This window comes from Grus americana, chromosome 3 (assembly GCF_028858705.1).
Source record: "Grus americana isolate bGruAme1 chromosome 3, bGruAme1.mat, whole genome shotgun sequence".
Classification (NCBI taxonomy): domain Eukaryota; kingdom Metazoa; phylum Chordata; class Aves; order Gruiformes; family Gruidae; genus Grus; species Grus americana.
The window spans coordinates 114,506,599-114,529,549 of NC_072854.1; the positions used below are offsets into that span (position 1 = coordinate 114,506,599).

Below are 22,951 nucleotides of genomic sequence, written 5' to 3' on the forward strand. Positions count from 1 at the left end.
GTGGAGGACACCTTAGGGGAGCAATGGGGAGTTTTGAATTTCATAGCTCCAGCTTCTTTTTTCTTCCCTTTTTCTCCTTCTTTGGAACTTTGTGGAGGATATAAATTAACAAATCATTAAATAAAACTAAAAGCCAATTCTGAGCAACCTGATTTACAGCCCTCTCGATCGTGTTTTAGGTTGGTCCACGTGAGAGTGTTATAACTATTTAGATACCCTCCAATACAGATAGAAAAGTTTTAGCTGCTTTACAGATAAAAGTGTGCTTTATGGGTACACTCACACTTGAATAAATTGGCATGAAGAGACTTAGTGTTATCCAAGAGTGTCCTTTTGCTCAAGTTACATTCCTTTTAACTGACAAAACCTGAAGAGGATAAAAAAAAAAAGCCTCCTTATGCCTGAGGCTCAGGCAAAAAACATCTCCACCAGAGCTGGGACCTTCTGTCTTCTGTCTGTTCACGCTCACTGTGTGATTAAGCCGTAAAATCAGCTTATGCAGCTTTTAAAGGCTGTATGGGCAGACCCAGGCCTGGGGAAGTCTGTCGATGGGCTCACGTGAATTGAGGTGCACAGTTGTGGCTGGAAAACCTGACGTGTCAACAGGAGTTTGGCCTTGGAGTTTGTCCTGTCGAGGACTATGACCCAGGGCTGCATAGCATGGTGCCACCACTCATGCCCTAAAAAGTCAAGATAGAAATTAGCCGGTGGCCGTGGCACACGTGTTGAGGAAAGAGAGGTCAGGTTACAGACAGAAGCAAGACTTCTAACGTGTTTGATATTTGGATTGTTATAGATTTGCTTCACAAAGCCTCAGGGGTCAACTAACAGATTGCTTGAGATTTAACTTTTCCAGTTCTTCCTAATCAAGGAATGTATAAAGAGTATTTCAGGGTTTCATTCAGGCTTTCTTACACAATCTTCTGCAAACACATCTTCTTCAGGCAGATTAGACCTAGATTTTTTTCAGTGGGCTCCTAATCAGACAGGAAACTACAAGAAAGCCCACTGCCAAATGGAGTGAAGTTGTCAAATTCCTCACCAAACATTTTCTTTCTGCACAGTGACCAGCTATAATTCTGCTTTGCTGTAATTGCACTTTGCAGAGATATTTTATACAAGGTATTTTCTCTAAGACATGTTGATGACTATTGTCAATGGCAAGAAAAATGGTGTGAGAAAGCCCTCGCTTCCAAGTCCTAGACTTCCTATCTGTGTTGTTATTGATCTCAAATGTTTAATGCTATGTTTGTGAGGTTTTGGAATATACTAAGCAATATTATAGAGATGAACAATTAATTTAAAAAAACCCAAACAACCAAACCACAACCTATAGTAATGGTTTCCAATAGGATGCTGTTTATAAGCATAATTGCTTGCTCAGGCAAAGACCTTTCCTAAGAGTCAACTGTATATTCTACATGGTATGTATTTGGTTACATGACTGTTACTGTACTCTACTGATATATCAAAGTTCTCCTTAATTCTATGAAACCTGTTCTGATCAGAAGCACCCGCATACTAAATACATAACTTGATGTCTGCACCTCGGTCTGTTGGCTGATTTGGTTGTTAGCAGATAGGATAATAAACATTTCATGAAGACTGACTCATCCAATGTAGCTACGGTAAGCACCTACCAGCCCGAGTACGAGCATTAGGGGAGAGAGCGCAATATTGGAAGACAAAAAAAAAGTTTAAAGTGCATGCTGCTCTCATCGTATGAGGTCTTCTTTCTTAGAAAGTTTCAAGTTTTAAATGTTAAATCACCACTTTGATTTCTGCCTTGAACTGTGGTAGTTCCCCGTGTGACTGATGTCTGGGCAGAAGCCTTGGCACAACTTTTTCATGCGCTTCCACATGCTCAGCTTCCTGATCACTGACTTCTGGGACCTCATTTCTTTCCCGTTAGCATTCTTCTGGCAGTGCCTTTTGTGATAATTGCACACAAAATGATCCCCTTGCTTCTTCTGTCAACACTTTGGTTCGTATCTCACTTGCTGGTTTGGTTCTTATAAAAAATGAAACAATCAATGAATCCTTGGGAAGGCAAGAGAGGGTAAAAGTTAAAACTATTCTGATGCCTGGAGGAAAATGCTTGTAACAGTCCTAAAATGTGGTTAGTAAAAGTTGATGGCTTTAATTAATTAACTATTAATTCCATAAATGTAAAGGATGAAGTTGTGGTATTTTGGGCAGATGCTAATTGTATGGAAGAAACGTATTTTGAAATAATAATAGAAATTTTAGTTGTAGAAAACAGATGAGACCTGGAGATGCCCTTCTGCTTTTATAAGCAGCACAGGGTCTGTGTTATGTATATAGAAATTCAGTGGATATACGGTGATTCTGATGGCTAAAACTATTCCAATGTCTCGTAAGGAAACCTCCCTCCATACTGGCTGCACTTTAATTTTCTAGTATTTTCCATTTGTTTCGCTATCACTGATGGTGCTTCACCTGGAACGACCTTTAGCACACAGTCCTGCTCCCAGCAATCTCAAACATTTCTTCTGCCAGAATCACTATAGGAAATACTTTGTAACTATAGACATACCAGTAGGTTAACGCTAAGGGATTGGAGGTCTCAGGTGGCCTTTTCACATTGGTGTTTATTAATGAGTTCCATATCATTAAAACTTTTATATATAGATATATTATACATATTTTTTCTTTGTTTTCTAGGCCTTTGACAAGATCCTTTTACTATATCCCAATATCCATCTTGTCAGAGAATAACTACTTTTTAGATGTGACAGGACTTTTCAGAGCAAATCAGTGTGCTGCTTCTTAACATGCTTCTAAGTTTAAATTGACACAAGAGCCCACATGTTAGAGTATATACAACTCTCCTGAACTTCCAAACTGGAATGTCCTGTACAAGACTGTGTTTTGGATTCATGTTTTCCCCTATATAAATTCTGTTTTTCTTATGTGTACGAGCTTTGTGCGGTGGCTCCAACCACTTTGCAGTTCCCAATGTCTGCAGTGGCAGCTTTGGGGATCACCAGATCAGAAAGAAAAGTGGAAGTCTCAGATATAATTAAATTTCTACAAGTTTTGCAAAAATCTGCAGCTAAGGAGATACCCAAACTGATGCCTACATTGAAAGGAAAGGTGGGAAGAGCTCAGCCTTCCTATGTCCTCTTTGACAGCCACTGGCTGGCCTGCCAGCACATACTGCTCTCGCTCGGTAGGTGTGTACCCAACCTCTGGGTCTACTGGGGTACCAGGGAAAAAGGGACACAAATCGTCAGGAAAGCAGAGGCTATCCTGCCTCCATTGTGTGCCTGAAAAACCATTATCTTTCTCAATTATTGCAATTTTGTTTTGTAGGAATCGGAGTTTCTCTGTCTGGAGTTTGATGAGGCCAAGGTGAGCCAGATGCTGAAGAAACTCTCAGAAATAGAGGAGAGTATGACTTTGTTGACTCAGACCACTTAACCAAATAAAGACACTGCAACTCAGAAAAGAAATGACCCTCGCTACTTTTTCATATTTCCTGTTTCTGCACATAAAATAGGTAATGATTGTTAAATCCTGGTTGTAACTGCACAATGCATTCACAACCAAGTATGGGCTAAGTCACACTGTTAAGCTTTCTCTGACCCCTCTTCCAGGCCAGAGGCAGCTCCAAGGCAGCGGTGGCACTGTTCACATAAAGCTTTGCATAATCAAACCTTTGAGTGTAGCGTAGCTTTTCTCTTTTTCCACTCAATCAATTTTTGAGTCTTCCAGATGCTGTAAATACTGGGCTGGATGAGCAGCAAAGGTAAATTGGCCAGGTGTGGTAGGGGAGAAATGAGTAGAAGAAACACACGGACTAGGTGGGGACTCATGTTTAACCTTTCAAACCATGGGCTATGTAGGACAAATCCACTTCTGTGAACTCTGCCTGCTTAGAGCTTAAACCCTGGGAAAGCAGATGAAGTGCAGCAAGTTCAGGGAGCAGAAACACAAATGTACATTTATGTAATTGTGAGGCTCTGTTCCCAAGGGTGCGAGGTGGCCAACTTTGCTGGCCCATTGAGTCACACCTTCCCCATGCCACAGGCAGCCAGGGGACAATTGTGGGAGCATCTCTTGGGTGGTGGGAGGCAACACTGGTGTTCCAAATGGAGCAGCCCTCCTGTATGTGCTGAGCGTCTGATCCAGCAACCTGCTGGTGAGCCTTCAAAGTCACTACTGATCTGCTTCCCTGAAGACCGTCCACCCTCATCAGCCTTCTGGCTCTCGAGCTGTAGTGGTGCAGCCCTGGCACTGAGCTGCACGGTGTGTTTGAGAGGACCGTGCTTTCTCAGGGCACAGTTAACTTGGCTGCTCTTAGTCCTGTTTGTCATGTTTGTCTTGACCTCAAAAAAGTCCCAGATTAAACCCAGGGTTTCTAGTGTGTGTGTGTTCAGCTTAGAATTCGGATAAAAGGTAAACTTGGCAGGTTAAAGCCCTGTTGATAAAATAGTTGTGTGAAGAAAGCTTCCAGAGGCAGATAAGGTATGTACAGGGCACCATGATCTGAACTGCCCAGGCTGCTGTGGCTCTTGGTTGTCACCAGCACCCGCATCTCTCTGCCACATTACCAAACTGCAGAGCAACCGCTACCCTTCTGGCTAAAGCAGACTGAGCAGAAATGCTTTCCGTTTCAGGTATTTCCGTTCAGGGGTGCAACCTTGTCGGCCTTGTCACAGCAGGATTTGTAACCACGCTTACCAGCTTATCAGAGCAGGAGGACATCGAGGGGCTGTTCTGAGCAGCCTAATGCTTGTATGGAGCGTGATAGTCCCTAGCAGAGAACTACCTGACAGTCCATAAAATGGTGATGGACCAGGTGGAGATGACATGGGCTCACTGTTTTGCTTTATTGCTTAATGGGAAGGCGTGCACACGCTTTTGGTTGGAGGCTACACTGATGCTTTCCATTTTAATTTAGCTTCATGAGCAGCCTCCTCCTGAGCTAAAATTGTATTGAGGGCTCGTACCAAGATAGAGATGACAACATAAAATGTTCTTGTGCCATAACTAAAGTACTCCTCATTGCTTCTCCTTGTGAATTTATTGCTTGTGGAGTTGCCAGATTGTACTTGGAAGCAAACTCTCCCTTCAGAGCAAGGGAGGGTCACCTTTTCCCATCTGCCTAGTCAGAAGGAAAAGCATCACTCAAGCCAATTTGTATCACCTCATTGGGAATTAACATTTCCTTTCCTGTGCCTGTCCCACTGCCATCTCATCTCTTACAGCCACCTGGTTCTTCCCTCCATCTCGGGGAGGGACTGCGCAGCCCATAGCTCCTCGCTTTCCCCATCTGCCTCCAGCTGATACTTGTCCAAGTAGAACTGGACTGTGACCACCAACTGATCCTCCTGCCCGTCCCCACATAACCAGCTGCCGGCATGGGTGTGAAATGCTGAGTGGTTGCCGATTCTCTGAGCTTTCCACTTACTTTCTCATCAAAGTTCATTAAAATGTTTTTCTGTGTGTTAGAGCATCTTTAAAAAAAATACAAATCAAGGTCAGGGAAGGATCATGATCTTAAGTAACTTGCACCGTGTCAAACATACTTATTGTTTTATTTTAACATGGTCAGAGGATAGGAAAATGTGCTATAAATGGAAATTAAAGAGAAACAAACTGGGAACAGATGACAGGAAGTATTATTTCATGCAAAGAATAATAAATATGTGAAATGGCTAACCAGGCAAGGAGGCTGAGGCAAAAAATATCGGGGTCATTTAAGAAACAATTGGATACTTTCCTAGCAGAGCTGAGAAGTTAAAAAGGGGCATATTTTAATGGGTGGCCACTTCTCTCTCTTCCTAATCCTCCCTCCTCTGAATATCTAATGATCCTGATTTTCTTCTTGGTGGATGTTTGTAAACTACCATGCAAAACTGGAAAAAATAAAGCTGAGTGCTTTGAGGACCACCCTCTGCCCAGCCCTTGGTAAGGGCACAGGAGTGTCACTGGGCAGCAAAATCGTTTCTGCCTCACAAGGTTTGATGTGGGCAGGAAAAGAGGATGCTGCGCTTCCCCAGACTGCTGTAATGCCCAGCTGCTACTGGGACCCAGAGACCGTCCCCCTTGAGCAGGACCATGCCTTCCTACTGGGATGGTTTTTGTGTGTGGGTCCATTGGTCTGTCCCTCGCTAGGGAGTTTTCAACCTACTAGCCGCTCTTGGCTGAACGTAATGGAGAAGAGGCCTCCGACGCTGCCCTGCTTTGCTTCCTTGAGTGAAGGACACAAGCACCCATGGCTTTTCGTTGGGATTTATGGGTGTTCCTAGCTTTCAATGGTCCCTCTAAATATCTCTGTGGTATTGGGAAATGAAAGCTGCTGTTTATGCACTTCAGGAGAGATTTCAAAATCCTTTCCCAAAGCCCAGATGTAAACCAGACTTGACCTGAATGCGTGGCCAGGGAGTTCCCACTGTGGCTCGGGCCATACATGGATGCTGGCCTCCTGCGTGGGTCCATCCAAGCAGACATCCCAGCACAGCCCTGTTTTGGAAACCACTCCTGTCCACCATGGCACCAGCTCCTGTGCCTGCATGCTGAGCCATGCCAGCAGTGTGACACCAGGTCCAACAACTCCTCCTCCTCTTCCTCCTTCCTTCAGGGGAACAGCCACGTGGCAGCGTGCCCTGAGCTGCCAGTTTAGCCTGCCGGGCAGTTGGTATATTTACAGCAGGGATATGAGCAGCCCAGCACAGCCAGAGGAAGAAAGTGAGGGAGACAGGGAAGCAGCAGGAGGAAGGGCTGAAGGAGGCCCCCTGCATGAGTCCCACCTGGGAGAGGTTTCCCTGCCTGGTCCTCAAAATCAGCCAGGGAAGGAGCTGGGACACAACACATGCCATGCTCCGATATCCTTAACCTCAGAAAACTCCCCTTCATACCTGCCCCCCTGCAGGCGTACCTGCCTGCCGTCTGCCCAGTCTCCATCCTTCTTGGTTTACTAAACTAAAAGCCACTCGTGAGTGGGACTGTTGTGTGCTGCTGGACTGGGGCAGGCTGGGTTTTGATCAAAGCCTGGATATTTAAACTAACCTGCATCATGTTGGTGGAGGCAGGGCAGAAGTGGCTAGGTAGATGCTGCTCGGGCAGGGGACGGCACCCGGCACCACCAGCAATTTCCTCCGCTCCCACTTTTGCTGGCGCTTTCCTGGGTGATGACTCACCAAAGCCATGGTGGATTTGCCTTGCAGTGAGCGAGGGCTGCCACTGCAGCTCTGGCACCATGTACATGACAACTCCAGATGTGTAACTCCAGATATGCAGCCCATCCCAAGTTCTGCCACATCTTACCAAAGACTTGTAAGCAGCAGCCGCATGTTGTTGCAACCTTCAGCTGGTTCTTCCTCAGATGTCACCTTTTGCACCACTAAAATGCCCTGCCATTTATTCATGCAATCATTTCTTGTTTTCTGGGAATTCCTCCAACTTGCCACTCATTTATGATCTGGTGCTCCCTAAAATATCTGCAAGTGCTGTCACCTTCAATCGCACATTACGCAATTGGCAAGCCCTGCATTCGCTCTCTGCTTGGCAAGATTCCTCTTAGCGCCATTTTCTTTTTTCTTGGTCCACATATTCCCAGAACTGCTGAATTTTTAGAGTATTTTTCTAGGCATATCTGTATTTGAAAAAAAGTAATAATTTAAGCACACCATGTTTTTCCGAATCCAAGCCAAGCAAGCGCTGTATTTCATAAAGCTTTGGGCCATGGAAAGGAGCAAATGCAGAGGCATACTTATTTTATATTGGTGTTGATTTACTTTCCCATTGCTCAGATTACTTAGTTTAATTTTATTTTAAATTTTGTTTTTTGCTTCTCTTACAGGTCCTTTTTACAAGTGTAAATGGCAGAATTAACATTTGTGCTTTTATTGTATTTCACAGGATGGTTTTCACTGGTGTCTGTGACCTCCATGTTTTATTGTGCTTTAACTTTTTGATAAACTGGTTGATATTTTGAGAGATTTTCTTCTCTGTACACCAGTTCTTTGCTATCTATCAATGAAATAAATCACTTACCATATTTCTGAGGAGATTTCCTGATTTTCATATTTACCGACCATTTGTAGATGCACAAGTCTCTGAGAAGTTTTACCTGATGACTCACGCTTGCCCCACATTGCTTGCAGAAATGTTTCCTTCCCCTTCTGGGGAATTTCAACAGTTTATTCATTTATTCCAAATATTTATAAAGAGACGCTCAGTTGGTGCCGGGACAGAGGGAGCCTTTCTAAGAAGGCGGTACCGCATGGCGACGGTTGGGCGGGGGGAGTGCAGCAGTCCTTTGCAGCAGCTGCTGACGATTTTTTTAATGCATTACGTTTCACGTGGCTTGCGACCAGCAAAATAGACAATGACTCTTCACCTTGGAGCCAGGCCTGTTAAAATTTGCCTCTTAAATTATTCCCAAATTCTAGGGAAGCGGGACTCAGCGTGCTGTTTAATCCAACAATCCAGAACTGCACCCCTGGGCCTCCATTGCCATGTCAGGAGGTAAAGGTGATGACACAGGGAGACAGACAGCCATCACCATCGATGCTTTCTCCCTTCAGCACAGCAAAATAAAGCTGTTTCTACCCATAAAGTTCATCCTGGTGTAGCCAAGCCTCACCAAAGCTGGAGATGAGTCTCCCTCCCCTCAGAAAGGACACACACCAACAAAAATGCCTTTTCCCAGTAGTGTGAATCCCATGGGTGATCCCCAGGGCCACCAGAGTCCCCAGAGGACACAGTGTGTCACCTCTCATGAAAGAGTGGTGAGGGGGATGCAGCTGCAACCTCACCTGGTGCAAATCCACCTCTGAACTGTCAGTACCACTTGGGTAGGATTATTTTGGGATATCACCTGAGCTGCTTGTCCCAGCACAAAATCAGTGGGTGGTAGAGGCTGGTGCTACGAGGCTTTCCTCCCGGATGTAATGGGGTTGATCATCTGCATGCTCAAATCCCCAAATGCCTTGCCCTTCCTCCTTCCTTTTGGTTGTAGCAAGGCAGATCTTGAAATGCAAGAAATTGCAGGAAAATGGGTTTGAAAGCATGTTGGAGGGAGGGGGCTGGGGCAGCTGGGGACAGAGAGCCTGCCTGGGGCGTTTGGCTCTGGGGCATTTTTGCAGGTGGCCCCTTAGCATTATTGCAGCAAGCAGGACCCAAGGGGAGGTCCCTGAAATGAAGTGCTGTCAGAGGACAGCGGCCAACAGGGAGGTTCAAAGTATTTCTCTGAAGATGTTTTCTTGTTTCTTATCTCCCCTGAGTGCAGGTGAATTGGAGCTTGTGTTTTAATTCACTTAGCAGCCAGTCACGCTGAAACTGCAGCACTCAGCCATTAGCTTTAGTAATGGGATGGTACTGGAGAATATGTAAAACCAGGTAATTGAATAAATGGCATTTTTGGATGCCGGCAAGTGTCTCAGACCCTTGAGGAGTGACATTTTACAGGGGTGGATGGGGGGAAAAACAGCAATCACAGCACAAAACCCAAAGCCCTAATAGTGCTTCTGAGTGGAGCCTGGGAGGAAACATTAATCATTTGGGCTTGATAATACATAATTTCTCTGCCATATTTCCTGAGCTTTCTGGCCAGCTGGCAGCCCTGGCTGAATACAGCATTACCAGGAAATTATACGATATAGTGTATTTTAGTAATAAGTGGCACTCTTCCTGCCTTGCTAATCAAACCATGTAGAGCATTAGCCTTCATGGCATCTCTGTTCTTGGCAGTGCAAGAAGAAAATAAGCAAAGCCATGTCAGGAGGAGATGGCAGGCTCGAGCAGAGGGAGGTGTCAGTTTGATCCCAGCTACTTGCAAGTGGCTCAGGGCTCTGCCCGTGCTCCCAAAACACAGCAGCTGCCCCACCATCCTCCACAAAATATCTGGTGGCTTGGTGAGCCCTGGCCTCCTCCAGGCATCCACTTAAAATAAATTTTCTACTGCAGAACCTGCAGAACCTGCTACTGCAAATCTGCATTTTTCTATGTCCGAGGAACACAGGGCGTAAAGTTAATACCGTGCTCCAAGATCCTGCGAGGCAATGGCATGCAGAAGTAGCAGTTTAAAATCGCCATCAAGAAGCAGTGGCTGGGAACCATAAATACCTTTCAAGCAGTCCTTAGGCACATCACAAGATGAGCAAGCTAAGCAACTGGAATTTATAAACTTACACAATTAATTTTTCTTTGCGGGGAGAACAAACATTCCCATGTTCCAGCTCTCTCAGGGCCTTTGACAATCGGGCTCCTTTCTATAAATAATGTTATGTAAGTTTATACATTTCAATTAGTGCTTGTTCTAGTCTCTTGCAGCCCAAGGATGTTTTTACTCCAGTTTATTATTTAGGCTGTGGATAGATCATTTTTCCTTGGTGCATCTATAATGTGATTTAAATTAAGATGCTTGCAAGCAGCGTAATAGTAATGAAACGGTCTCTGGAAAACATTGGCACATCACCAGTGAGAATGAGAGAAATGAGCTTTACATTGCAGCATCCAACAAAATGTCTGCACTCTCCTCTGCAGGGCAGGAGCGGGATTTCTCTGTCTGAGGACACGGCCTGCAAAGGTAGAATGCTTGCACCTGGGCTATGCCACAAGGCCACTGGCAACATGGTGTAATGGCCACAGATGTTTTTTTTCCAGAGCAGGAACATCTCCAAGTCATCCTACAGCCCTGTAACTACAACGTGCTGCAGTCAGAGCTGGCAGAAATGCTTAACCCCAATGGCTTAATCCCCAGCCATTGCAAATTAGTACAGCTCCATTTGCTTCAGAGGACTATTTACATGGAGGAAGTTAAATACCTACAGGATCAGGCACAAAACCTGCAGCAATTTCATACGTGGGGCAGTGGTTTACTAATTTACAAGGCTAGATCTCATCTGTGCTGCGTGTTGGTTTCTTAAGTTTTATTTATAGTGAGCACATCCATGTCAGAGGGATTTCTCCATCAAGCAGCATGAAGAAAACCTTTCATTTACTCTGATTATGTTGCTGATCTCAGTCCCTAATGCAGGAGGTATCTTCCCTCCAGGTCATTTTTCAGTAACCCGTAGGTATGAGGCTGGATATTAAAACTAGATATGTGGATTATTTAATTTCCCTTTGCCCTGTTTTTTATTTCTGAAGTTTATCTGCAGACCCTACAATAACAAGATAAAAGCCTTCTGATCTCTTTATTTGACAATACTGTAATTTTGATATGTCAGGGGCCACATCCTGCACCCTGGGTGGTACCGCTGGCCTCGGCTCATTGCAATGAGGTCTGGGTGGTAATAGGTATGTGTAACTGAGCAATGCAGCATGGCAAATGGCCTGTGGCCTCTGAGGCGGCTTTTACGAGCATAAATACATGTAAAAAGGTTACAGGGGATCCGTTGGGCCTGAGGGAAATCACATGAGCCCCAAGTGCCTGCCAGAAGCCATCAATCAGCAGCCAAATGGTGCAGGGCAGGAGTTTCCCAGCTGGGAGTGAGGCCCCTGGGTGGTCTATGAACCAGGTGTCCAACATGCTGGACAGGTGCCTGCACCCAGGGACCTGCACAGAGGACGCAGGGAACAGCGGGGCTGAAACCAGTGTTTGTAACTGCTGTCCTGCCACAGTCCCCAGAGAACTGGCACAAAAATAAGGATGCCCTGCATCTCCCTCTGGATAGGGCTTGACAAGTGCCTCAGAGGGAGCTTTCAAACAGCCCAGTAGCCCTAGGAGCCAGCCCTCTGAGACAGGGCCACTCTCCCCACCCTTGTTTTGGAGACCCTTCTGCTTATGTCACAGAAAGGAGGAGCCCCCAGTGAGGAGTACCAGCCCCAAGCCCTGGGGATGAAACACTCACTGTGCCACCACCACTGGTCTGTAACCCCTGTGGGCTGAGCAGGATTTCACTCCAGTGGCAGCTGCAAGCATTTTGCCAAATTGTTGGGAGTGTCTTGAAAAACCTCCCGCACACAGTGTTGGCTTAGTTTTCTTTGCCACCCAGAAACAGCCAGCTTGGATATCAGCACCCTTCAAGACACAGGACTGGTTTTAATTGCAGACTCTTTACCCAAGCTGGCACTGCAAGAGTCCGAGGGAAATCACACAGCAGACCCTCATCCAGGACATGCCTGAAATTGAGATCATTTAAAAAAAAATCTAAGTTACATATGAGGACTGGCGGTTTTCCCATAGCTGCGGTTTTGCTGGCGCTTAAAACTGCATCTACTAAAAAATAAAAACAAAATGGAAGCAGTTCAGCTGAAGTGGGTCCAGTACATTTTTTTCTAAGTGTAAACAGTTTTCTTACCTTCAAAGAGACTTGGCTGCAGCCTCTGTTGCCTGGTGGGTTTCAGTTTTGCAGGTCTTGCTGCAAAATGCTGTGGGATGCCTCTCAACAGACATAAGGAGAGGTGTAAGGAGCTCATGTTTCCGGGACACAAAAAAGATGTACATAGTGGGTGCTTCTTTATTATTTGCAAAATAATTATTGTCCAGTTTCTGCTGATATAGAAGTTGAATTTCAAGTGGATTCTTCTCCATCCTCTTGCCTGTACTCTGCACGGCTGTGCCTTCTGTCTTCAATGAAAAGGAGCCTCACTGGGAGGAAAACACTGTTAGTTACTGCAGCCTTTGTCTGAAAAAGGCAGGTATGTCCTTTTAGAGTAGGGAAACACTGATTTTCATCCAAGCAGCTCAGGGAGTAATTACTCTTGGCAAATGTGAATCAATGCAGTTCTGCCCACAGCTTGTAAATGACAGCACACAACATAGCAGGGGTGAGTTTCTTTCTGGCATCGCCACCCTGCCCCATTTTGCCTGCAAGAGCAAGCTGCAATGCTCCAGAAAAAAAGTGGTGCTCCTGAGGGGACATGGATGGATGTGCCGATCTCTTCAACTTCAGTGGTTTGGCCAAAACTGAACATATTACTCGCATCTCCCCCATCTCACTAAGGCATGAAAGCAAAGTGGAATAGAACAGCTCTGTAGTGGTTGCTCCTGCTGCGTTGGTTTGCATGCGTGTTTCGAGGGGAGAAAGTGGGAAAAATGACTGTGTGAGGAGACTACTGAAATGTGTTCATGTTGCTGGCAAGCCTTGCTGACAAACCTTGACTACCCTGGGAGAGGCTCTTTGCTTGGCTGAATTCCAGGATTTTGGAGTGGGAAAAAAATGGTTAATTCCCAGAGGAACTGAGATGCTCCAGCTCCAACTGCATGTTATCTTTGCATTTTTAGATTTTTCTTATCTGCAATGTTTGAAAATCTGAGCTGCTGCTGAAGCACTTGCATGCCACAGGAGCAATCTTTAGGCTCCTGTTATTATTTAAATTTTAACCTCTTATCTTGTGTTCTTATCCTCCTTGGTCACAGAAGCACACTCAGGAAGCTTTCCAGGTGTTCTCTAGCTGCACCACTCTGTCCACAAAAGTCAGATACACCTATGTCCTGGATAAGCTTTGGTCCATCACAGAAAATTAATTCCAGCTGCACTGGCCTTACAGGAGCATTTGATCCAGGAGAATTAGGTGAGTATTTACAAGAGAGAGGTTGGGAAGCATTTCCGTACATGTGTGCCTGTGGGTGCATGTTTTGGAGCAGGAGCTGTGGTGCTGAGACGTCATTAATATTACGGGATGCAGTGTGAGGGGTCTGAGCCAAGCACTTCCATAACATAAATGACTACTAGCTGTGCTGGACTTACAGGTGCTCCCCATGGAAAGGAGCTAGTCAGGGTTTCTGATGAGACAGGTGCTGGTCCCTCACGGTTAGCTGCTGTCGTGTTCACAAGGGTGGCTGCAAGCAGGTACCTGGGAATCCTGGGCAATCTGCAGTTTCAAGGGAAAATCCTGTGTGTGCTACTTTCCGGTAGCTGGGGGAGGATGTGCCTGCAGCTGCTGTGATAAGCCTGGGAGATGTTGCAGGATGGGATGTGGTGCAATGTGGCTCTCCCCGGGACAGCTGTCCGTGGCCCCCAGGGGCGAGCGCCCCATGGCCAGGCCCCGTCTCACCGCAAGCTTGCTGTGTCTGACTTCTCTTGGTCTTGCTTTGCTGCTGTGAAACAGGAAGATCAAGATAACAAGATAACCTGGGACTCATTCCTACTTCTCCTTTGCTCCTGGCAATGTACCAATTATTAATTAACAGGCAAATTCTAGAGAAAAGGCCAGTGTACCTAGCTCATTTCCATAGCTGTAAAGGCGGTAGCCCCCCATCAGCTTTTATTCCAGTGAACCCAATTGCTATGACAGCAATAAATAAATAGCCCAGAAAAAACAGAATCAATTTTGAACTTGATAAAAAATGAGAGTTGAATCCTTTTAAAAGACTCTCTTTTCTGGCTGTCATGTATACCACGCTACCTATGGAAAAACTCAGGCAACAAGAATTCATGTCACCAAGTGACACGACACCAATGCCCTAAACGCACAACTTCCCTTGTAACCAGCCCCCAAGAAATGTTTAATGCTCTACAACTCACTGGCAAGGGCTGTACACTGGATCTCATAATTTGCATCATGATGCCAAGTGAAGGTGTTGTTTTTGAGTATGTAGGCAAAAAAGTTATTCCAAATTCAGACCAAATTAAAGTGTGTATGTACTGCTGCAATCAAAAGCATTTGCTCTCTTTCTCAGGAGAAAAAAAAAGCAACAATTTACTACTGTGTCCATAACAAAGCTCAGCTTTACACACCTGAAACATGAAAATCCCGCTTCCTTTCTAGTCAAGCGAACTGCAGAACAATTTTAACATCAAATTTTTCAGAGCATCCTTAGTTTCACCCAAGCACAAACAGCCAGCCAGGAGAGGTTGTGCATCTCAGTTTAGATACAGTCCCTCATGTCCTGCTTCATGCTACCTTGCATGCTGGAGGTGGCCCAGAGACCGTACTCCCTGACAATCACATTGGCAGGTGTAATTGGTGTCTACTCCATCATCAGTGCTTTTAAAAGTGTATTTTTATAAGGTTACTCATTACTCTGGCACCCCACTACCTATCTCAACAGCTGGATACAAAATCCTCTTTCCCAGCAGGCCCTGTCAAAGCAACAACAGCAACGAGTGAAAGCCTGGGAACAGTGTGTCTGGATGCTGTTAGGAACCAGTTCCCGTTAATCAATGTAAAAGGTTGTATCAGGTCATGACACAGGATGGTGGGGCATCAGGTAGATTCATGCCCTTGCTTGACAGTGTTATCTTCTCCCATCTCAGGGGCTGTAAGCAACAGGGTGTGCTGAAAAGGGAGAAAGAGATATAAATAAAATAAAATATCTATAAATCTCAGAGTGACCGAGATGCTTCTAAATGGGATTGGGCACTGGCATGGGCTTAGCATGACACTATACCAGCCAGTGCAGACAGAGAGGGCTGTAGAAAGGAAGCTGGTTTAAATAAGGTGGTCTCTCTTCAACACAGGCTTCCCCGCTACCTCGCTTTGCAAAGAGTTGGTTAGCTTGCATTAGCCAGCGTGCTCACCTCTTCCTTTAAACACCAGTGGAGACAGGGACTTATGGAGAGGTGTCCTGGCCCCTAGGAAGAGCGCATGGGGCAGGAAGGAAGGAGGCTGCTTTGGAGTGAAGCCTGAAGAGAGGATGTCAAGGCAGGACAGGAGGAGAGTTGCAGTCATGGGATTGTTTTGTGCTAATGAGACTTTATTAAACCTGATGACTGACAGAGATTTGGGTTTAGAGCTGGAGCAGTTTTCATGCCATTGTAGCAAGCTGAGGCACACTGAAGCCCTGCAGCCCCTGCCCCAGACAGCGCTACGCTCACTGTTACTCGTACCAGGACCTGTTAACTGGAAGCATCGGGTAAGAAACCTCCCCAGGTTTAACACTTTGCTTGGCATGATGCACAGGTCCAGGGAAGGTCGAGCTGCCTGCACTCAGGGGAGCGGGGCTGGAAAGTGAGCTCCTGCCTTACCCTTTGCTGGGGCTTTCAGGGTGTAGCACAGCAGAGGCATCGCAGGTAGGCAATGGTTTGAAAATAAGTTGTGCTCAGTGGCAATGTTAGTTCTGGGTATTTTTACCCCTTTCAGCTAATTTTTGAGGCTCTGCTGTGAACTGGATCAGGGAGTATATCTGGATTAAAACACCTCCCCCCCCCTTTAGGTTTCACAATGCAGCCCCGTGACCAGTTGAGTCGGTGCAATTACAGAGGAGCAGACATGGATGTGGGTGTGGGACCGGGAGGAGGGAGAAATGTCTTTTCCCCAAAGATAGCAGACCATTTCACCCTCAGCCGAACTTTTGAGCTTCAGTGTATTTGTCCAGGCTCCGTAGCACCCAATGTTACGTGACATGCTGTTCTATTTGATTTTTGTTTTCCTTTTTTTAATTGATCTCAAAACATATTGTTACAAAATCTCCCGTGCAGTGGAGCCAAGCTCCTGACTGCCAGACGCTTAATTCTGCTTTTGAGCCTTGTATTACTTAATGGACAAAGATGCTCACCAATTTAGGGTAATTCCTCCCTTTGCTGTAATCTTTCTGCTTTGATGAAAAGGACAGCTTTACGCAAACATGAAGTACATATATAAATATTTGAAGAGGAATGAAATATGCATTGTCCCTCCCAATGCATCATGGATGGAGGACATTCCTTCCAGACTCCTGAGCGAGATTTTGGAGCAGCTCCAGGAGACTCGCCACTGGTTTTCTATGGGCCTCCAATATTTAATGACACAAAGTATGGGGAGCTCAGTACGTGCTGTGGATACTGATGCTGTTTACCCCACCAGTCGTGTTTATGGCCGTGCACATCAGCTACTCAGTGAAAATGAGTGCTGTAAAATGGAAGTGCATAAACAGGTATTTTCATGGATCATGGGGACATGCTTACCTCTCCCTTTGCAGCGAAAACAGTTTTTAAATGCTTGTGCCAGGTGACATTGAGATTATTGCTTTGGCTGGGCCTCTCCTTATATTGGATTGAGAATGCAGGTGCTAAAAATAGAAACAAATAGCATGTGTTCATTTTCTTCCTGTATAGAACAAAAAGCTGTGAGGTTCACAGTCCATAGGAACTGTAAATCTGTCTGCTGCTTGTTATTGGTCTGTTCACGAGGAGACTGAAGACTCTACTCCTTGCTGTAACAGCACACATTTTTATGTATTATTTCAGTAAGCATTCTGGCTATCCAAGATTTCTCTAGTTTGTTTTAACAGGGATATTTGGTCAGGATTTGTAGTCTCATCCACTTAGCAAATAAGAAAACAACAATAAAAAAAAAAAGAGGGTTACTAATGAGTGAGTCATGCATGATTAGTATCAGCTCAGAAGGGCAAATTTCCAAAATCTGAAACCCTCACAAACTTATTTACTGAGGGAAGCACCAACAACCTAAACCAGTCCTTTTCTTCTCCCCCCCGGACTCACTTACAAAAGCTTTGTGGACCACTAAATAAAATTGAGACAGCTGCAATTACCTTGCTTAAAAAGGAAGAAAGTTTTTTGTAGTGGTTTTTTTTTTTTAAAAAAAGTGATGTGGAACAGCATTTTTCATCACAGCTGGAGGTTTTCCTCTTTTGCTTGATGCCATGTGGAAAAAAATGAATGAACATTGCCACAAAGACATTTTGTAGCCACAACCAGCAGCCCCTGTGGCCATAGAGGTCTCCAGTCTCTAGAAGTACTAGGTGTTTACCTCAGAAAATGTTTTTATTATTGCAGGAGGGAGGGAAGGAGGCACCACCTCACCTTCTCCAGCCAAGGAAGCTGGCAGGCATGTGTTGGTGTTTCCCTTTTTGCCAGGTCAAGCATTGCTCCCTCCCTGTGGAAATGGCCCCCAAAGTGGGCACCCTCCTCATGGAGGGGAAGCTGCAGGTGATACCTCCCTCCTGCGCTGACAGCGCTGATGTGTTTTGCAGCGAGTCATGGGTATCAGTTCACACTCGGGGAACACCAATTCCTCCTCCCCCGGGTGTTTTACCTCAGGAAGGGGGTGAGGCGTCGAAAGAGAACATGGTGGACCGGAGGCGGGGCTGCGGGCAGGCGCCATGGCGGCGGGGTCGGGATGGGGCGCTGGGTGGCCCCACGGGGCAGGGTGGCGAGGCGTGGCGCATGAAAGCCGTAGGGTGGCGGGGAGAATGTGCTCTGCTGGGGAAGGGGACGGCGAGGCGGCGGTGCCAGGCCTCCCTCTCTGCCTGCCCCTTTCCTCAGAAACACGACCGCCCGACAACGGGGGGGGACGACGGGGGCGAAAGGAGGCGCAGGGACACCTCCCCCCGCCCACGTCCCACGTGCCCCGCCCGGCCCCACGCCGCGCCGCCAGCCCCGCCAATCCGCTGCGCCGCCGGCCGGACAGAGGCGGGGCTTCAGCGGGAGCGCCGCGCTCGGTGCCTTGCTCCCGCCCTCCACCCCCACCCTGCCTGCAGCGCGTGGTGCGAGCCGCGCCGGCCCCTGGCTGGTAGGCGGTGAGCGGGCAGGCGGTGCGCGCGCTCGGGCGGGGAGTCGCGCGTGACGAGCGGGAAGGCGGGCGCGCGGCTCTGCCACAGGGCAACAAGTGAAGCGCTTCCCGGCCCCACCAACGGCCGGACTGCCTCGGCTCCCCCCCGCCCCGGCTGCCAGAGCCCATAGCGCTTCATCTGGGGTTGTTGCTCTTCCCTCCGCATCCCTTCTCTTCTCGCTCCCAGCCCCGCTTGGGCCGCTGCGGGCTCGCACCTCCGCCGGGGCGCGGCCGGCCCTGAGGAGAGAGAGGCGGCGGCGAGCGCCGTCCCGCGGGGAGGCGGCGGGACAGGACGAGCCCTCCGTGGCCGCCTCGGCATCGCCCTCAGGTGCGGAGCCCCCTCCCCCCCCCCGCTGCGGGGGCTGGCGGAACGCGACAGCGGCGGCATGGAGCCCCGCCGGTCGCTGGGGCCGTGGTAGGGCGGCAGGCCGGCGCCGGGGGGGAAGGGACCCCCACCGCGTACAAGCGGCCCGTGGCCGGACAAGAGCATGGTGGATGTGGAGACGGCGGCAGGAAGAACCCCGGCAGAGACCCGCGGCAGTCTGGCAAGGTACGTGCGTGGGGGAGGCTCGGCTGCCGCCCCCGCCAGCGCTGCCTCCTTGGGGCGGCGGGGATCGGCGCTGCGAAAAGGGCTGAGAAGGGACGGTAAAAAAAAAACAACCTCCAAACAAACCCTTAATTTTTATCTCCTCTTGTTTTCCAGATCATGAGGTTTTTCTTCCTCATAGCCTCTAGCTTATTTGTGTACTGACAGCTACAAGCTGACGGTGGGGGGCTAGCGTTCGGAGACGTTATGTATTTATTTGGGCTTTTATTTTTTTTTCCCGATGGGGGAGGTGACAGGCGGTGGAAAGGGGGGCTGGGGGGGGTGATGTTAAACCACGCGGCCGCGAAACCTACCCTGGCGCACAGGAGCATTGACTGCCGGCACATGTTGCAACGAACTCGGTGAGAGGAAGGCAGAGGCGCGATCTGTTGGCATGGATGAAACTTAGGCCAGCTCAGCCGAGTTAAATGACCGTATGTTTGTCGATCTCTTTCCTCTTTTTAAAATTTTTTTAATTTTATTTTTAAACATGGGGAGGAGAAGTCGATGCTGAAACCGTGAGCTTTTTCCAGAGAAAACCTGAGACGTAGGGTTGCTGCAGTGCTGGGTGCTGCTGCAATCCTCTCCTTGGCTGGAGGAGAGAAATGAGAGGAGGGAGGACGCGGGCACGGTAGCGCCCGTCGGGTTTTTTTCTGGGGTGGTGGCGGAGCTGGAAGACTCTCATAGCTCATGGGGTCAGCTAATTAGCAGGCTGTAATCGGGTAGGTTAATTATTAATATCTGTGCAGTGTTAGGATTTTGGTGTTAAGAGTGTAGTGCTGAGGTGGTGGCTCTAAACTATGGACTTTGGTAAACCTTAAAGGGGGAAAATGCTATTTTTACTAGAGCTGGCCTGAATATATGCGCTCCTTCACGAGATGTTGCTTTTTAGTCCTTTAAACTTCCTGAGACATACTGTACCCCGTCAGGAGGGGACTTCAGGTTACTAGCTGTGATTATGGCCAAACTGCAGCTTACAATTCATTAGTCATCCTGCAAAAATTTATGGTGAAAGTTACTTGAGTAATCCTTTAGTCTGACTTCCTAAAATGCTCAGTGTTGTTGGAGTTGATTATTAAACACCAATGTTTAGTTTTAACTATGCAAATTAAGAGTTTACTTGGTTCAGTTGCTTTTTTCCCTTTTTTTAAAAAATATAATTATTTTGGACACAGGAAGTGAGTTTGGACACAGAAGAGTTTAATCTGGCTGTGGAAGGATGCATGTTTAAAATTACATGCTAAATATATAATCTGAAAGTAGTTGAGGAAGCATGATTATAGCGTTCTCCTTTGAGGAAATTTCTGGTTAATTATTCCTCCTCTCTCTTAAAGAGAGACAGCCTCGAATTTAGTTCTCTTTTTAAAGTTGCTTAAAACGGTTTCATGTTCGCCTTCCAGTTCCGCTTTTGCGTCAGATTTTCATGCTGTCATGGAGGGGTGTGTGCGGGTGGGGGGAGCAGATGACACTCCGGTGAGTGGGACAGTTGGTGCTTTGTTCGGATGACAAGCCGAGGAACTGGCTGCTGGCTATGGCTACCTTGTCACCTTAGTGACCCAGCCTAATGCCTGTTGAAACCACTGGAAGAGCTGAATTACCTCCGAATTGTTACCAAATACATAGAGGAAACAAAACAGAATCAGCTTGTCTTATGCAGCAGGTAATTTCTAATGTCTTGGGTTTTTTTTTTTTTTGGGGGGGGGGGGGGGGTGTTGGGGTTTTGGTTTTGGTTTTTTTTTCCGGGGCTCTGAACAAGAGAATAGGCTCTTTAAAAAAACAACATCGCAGTAGAGATGAATTAAAATACAGAATGTCTGTCATATACTTAAAAATATAACGCTGTTTGTTAGAATTGAAATCTTTTGGCCTGATTTTGCTGCTTGCTTTGAACATGTGTGACTTTCTACCTGAGATGTTGGAATAGTCTTGTACAGCTGTAAGGAAGCTACAGACACTGCATAAAGTGATCAAAAATTAGAATTTAAGTAATGTTGTAATCTGTAAACTGGGTTTGGTTGGATTTTTGCTTGTTTCTTTTCCCTGTGCACTATAGATAGACAAGGAAAATGGAGGAAAACGAGGTACAGCAGCAAGGCAACACTGCTGAAGGGACTTGTTTTGAAGGTCACGCGTTAGATGACCGAGAGTGCTAGCTAGCTGTCCAGAGCCCTGTCTCATAATAGATACAGCTCACTTATCTCCCTAGAGAATGTTGCTAATGAACACCATGTCACTGGTGGTAAAAAAATTTATTATTGCCTTTAAGCTCCTTCTGAATTTTTTTTAATACTTCTGCGTAATGGAGATGCTGCTGAGGAGATAAGTGTAAAAGTAGTACTTGCTTAGAAAGGCTTTGATGAAAAATGAGAAGTGGATAAAGTATTTTTGTATTCTGTCCTGACAAATACATGCAATTTTCTGCATTAATAAGTCACACTGTATATGGGGGGAAGGGGGTGGAGAATGCAGCATTGGAGTCCAGGTCTTCATGCCTACCCGTCAGACTCCTTGGAGAATGAAGTCTTTCAGGGGAGTACTCCTCCATGGTGACTTGTCGATGGCAAGAAACTTAGCAATTGTCATTTTACTGCCACCTGGTGCAGCTATTTTTGTAGTGGGACTAGCTCTGATAGTGATTTTTCCTGTTGGCTGTTAGCACCGCCATTTGTTCTCCTTCAAGTCATTTAAAAGACAGGCTGTGTCAGTGCTGATCATGTTGAAACATAGGACATAGTCATATGTTTCCTACCACAGCCAATATTGTCATTATCACAACAGTCAAGGAGGAGGGATGGCTTGTTATTGATATGTGTACTTGACTGAAATCTGTATAGCTGTATTTCTCCAAATTAGCTAAAGGAGAGGAAGAAGATTGAACGGTATCAATTAAAATCCTTCACCAACTTCTTTAATAACTTGTTCTCTTTCAGCAGATGACTTCATTTTTGACAAATACATGTCAAATTATCTTGTAAAATCTTTACTTCAGACAACTTGTGAAACTTCACAATGTTAGTTACTTGATGGGCTTTTTCTGTGTGCTGTCAGACTTGCGAGTTTTGATGGAAAATGATTGAGCAGCTCTGTCAGAAATGTATCAAGGGCTGACGTTCCAGACCTCTGTATTTTACTGGATTCAGTTATGTTTTCTGCTGTAAAATTCCATTAATTTCTTCTTTTTCAGTTGAAGCATTTGTACTTTAAATAGTAGAGCCTGGTAGGTTTCATGTAGGTTTGTCACACACTTAAAGCCAAGAATAGGCCAAAGGAGCAGGGGGGAAGCTGTTGGCAAGAGCATACTTCTTATGGTAACAAGGTTTTAATAATCTGTTATATTTAGTTTGATCGGTGTGTTTTTGTAGAAAGCACAGAATATAGAAAAAAGATGTATTTCATTAAAATAATGAGCCTTTTAGCATGTCTGGTTTTCATGTTAATGTTTCTGGAAGGCCTTTAGGATTGATCACCTTCCAAAAGCTTGAAATGGTCTTTGTCCCTTTCATAGGTTGTTGGTTTGGGATTTTTTTTTTCCTAGTATGTCTTTTTATTATATTTTCTATTACTATGCAGTCGAAGTACATAAGTGATTTTTGAAGCAAGTAGGCATGTGTTTGCTTTTCAAATTTAAACCTTTAAAATCTTTTTCAGGTATACCCAATTTTAATCCCTAATGGTTGTTTGTAAAATAACATTTTCTAACCAAAGTGTTAACAATTAGTTTAGGAAGAAGGTGCGGTTGTTATGGTTGTGTGCATGAGACATCACTGGATTAGTATTAGATATTTCTAGTGCGTCATAGACTTCACTTCAGACAAGTGCTTCATGTGATTTCGAGAAGAATTTGTGCCTGTAAGTGCAGTTAACAAAAATTACTAATCTCCCTTTTATGCCATGTTCTGACCTCACAAATACAGATTCAGGTGTTTTTATCAGTTTGCTACTACTTCACGG

General features: G+C 46.1%; 2 protein-coding genes across 8 annotated transcripts in view; both read left to right on the top strand.

Annotated features, from left to right (window-relative positions):
- LOC129203933 (COMM domain-containing protein 1-like) overlaps nucleotides 1–8,027 on the top strand; it is a 91,596-nt gene extending 83,569 nt beyond the window's left edge. For 2 of the 3 annotated variants that reach the window (XM_054818933.1, XM_054818935.1), the window contains exon 3: nucleotides 3,337–8,027. In XM_054818933.1, coding sequence (XP_054674908.1) covers nucleotides 3,337–3,444 — 108 coding nt within the window. In that variant the 3' untranslated portion in view covers nucleotides 3,445–8,027. The remainder of the gene's footprint in view (nucleotides 1–3,336) is intronic. The other variant, XR_008576211.1, reaches the window with a different exon arrangement.
- B3GNT2 (UDP-GlcNAc:betaGal beta-1,3-N-acetylglucosaminyltransferase 2) overlaps nucleotides 1–22,951 on the top strand; it is a 95,737-nt gene that overhangs the window by 53,801 nt on the left and 18,985 nt on the right. The window contains exons 1-2 of one of the 5 annotated variants that reach the window (XM_054818925.1): nucleotides 19,366–19,434; nucleotides 20,401–20,660. The exons of 1 other annotated variant lie outside the window; for it this stretch is intronic. The gene's annotated coding sequence lies outside the window, so the exon portion shown is untranslated. Of the gene's footprint in view, nucleotides 1–18,349; nucleotides 18,965–19,303; nucleotides 19,435–19,460; nucleotides 20,661–22,951 lie in introns of those variants that run through there. 3 more of the 5 variants (XM_054818921.1, XM_054818926.1, XM_054818923.1) reach the window with 3 other exon arrangements.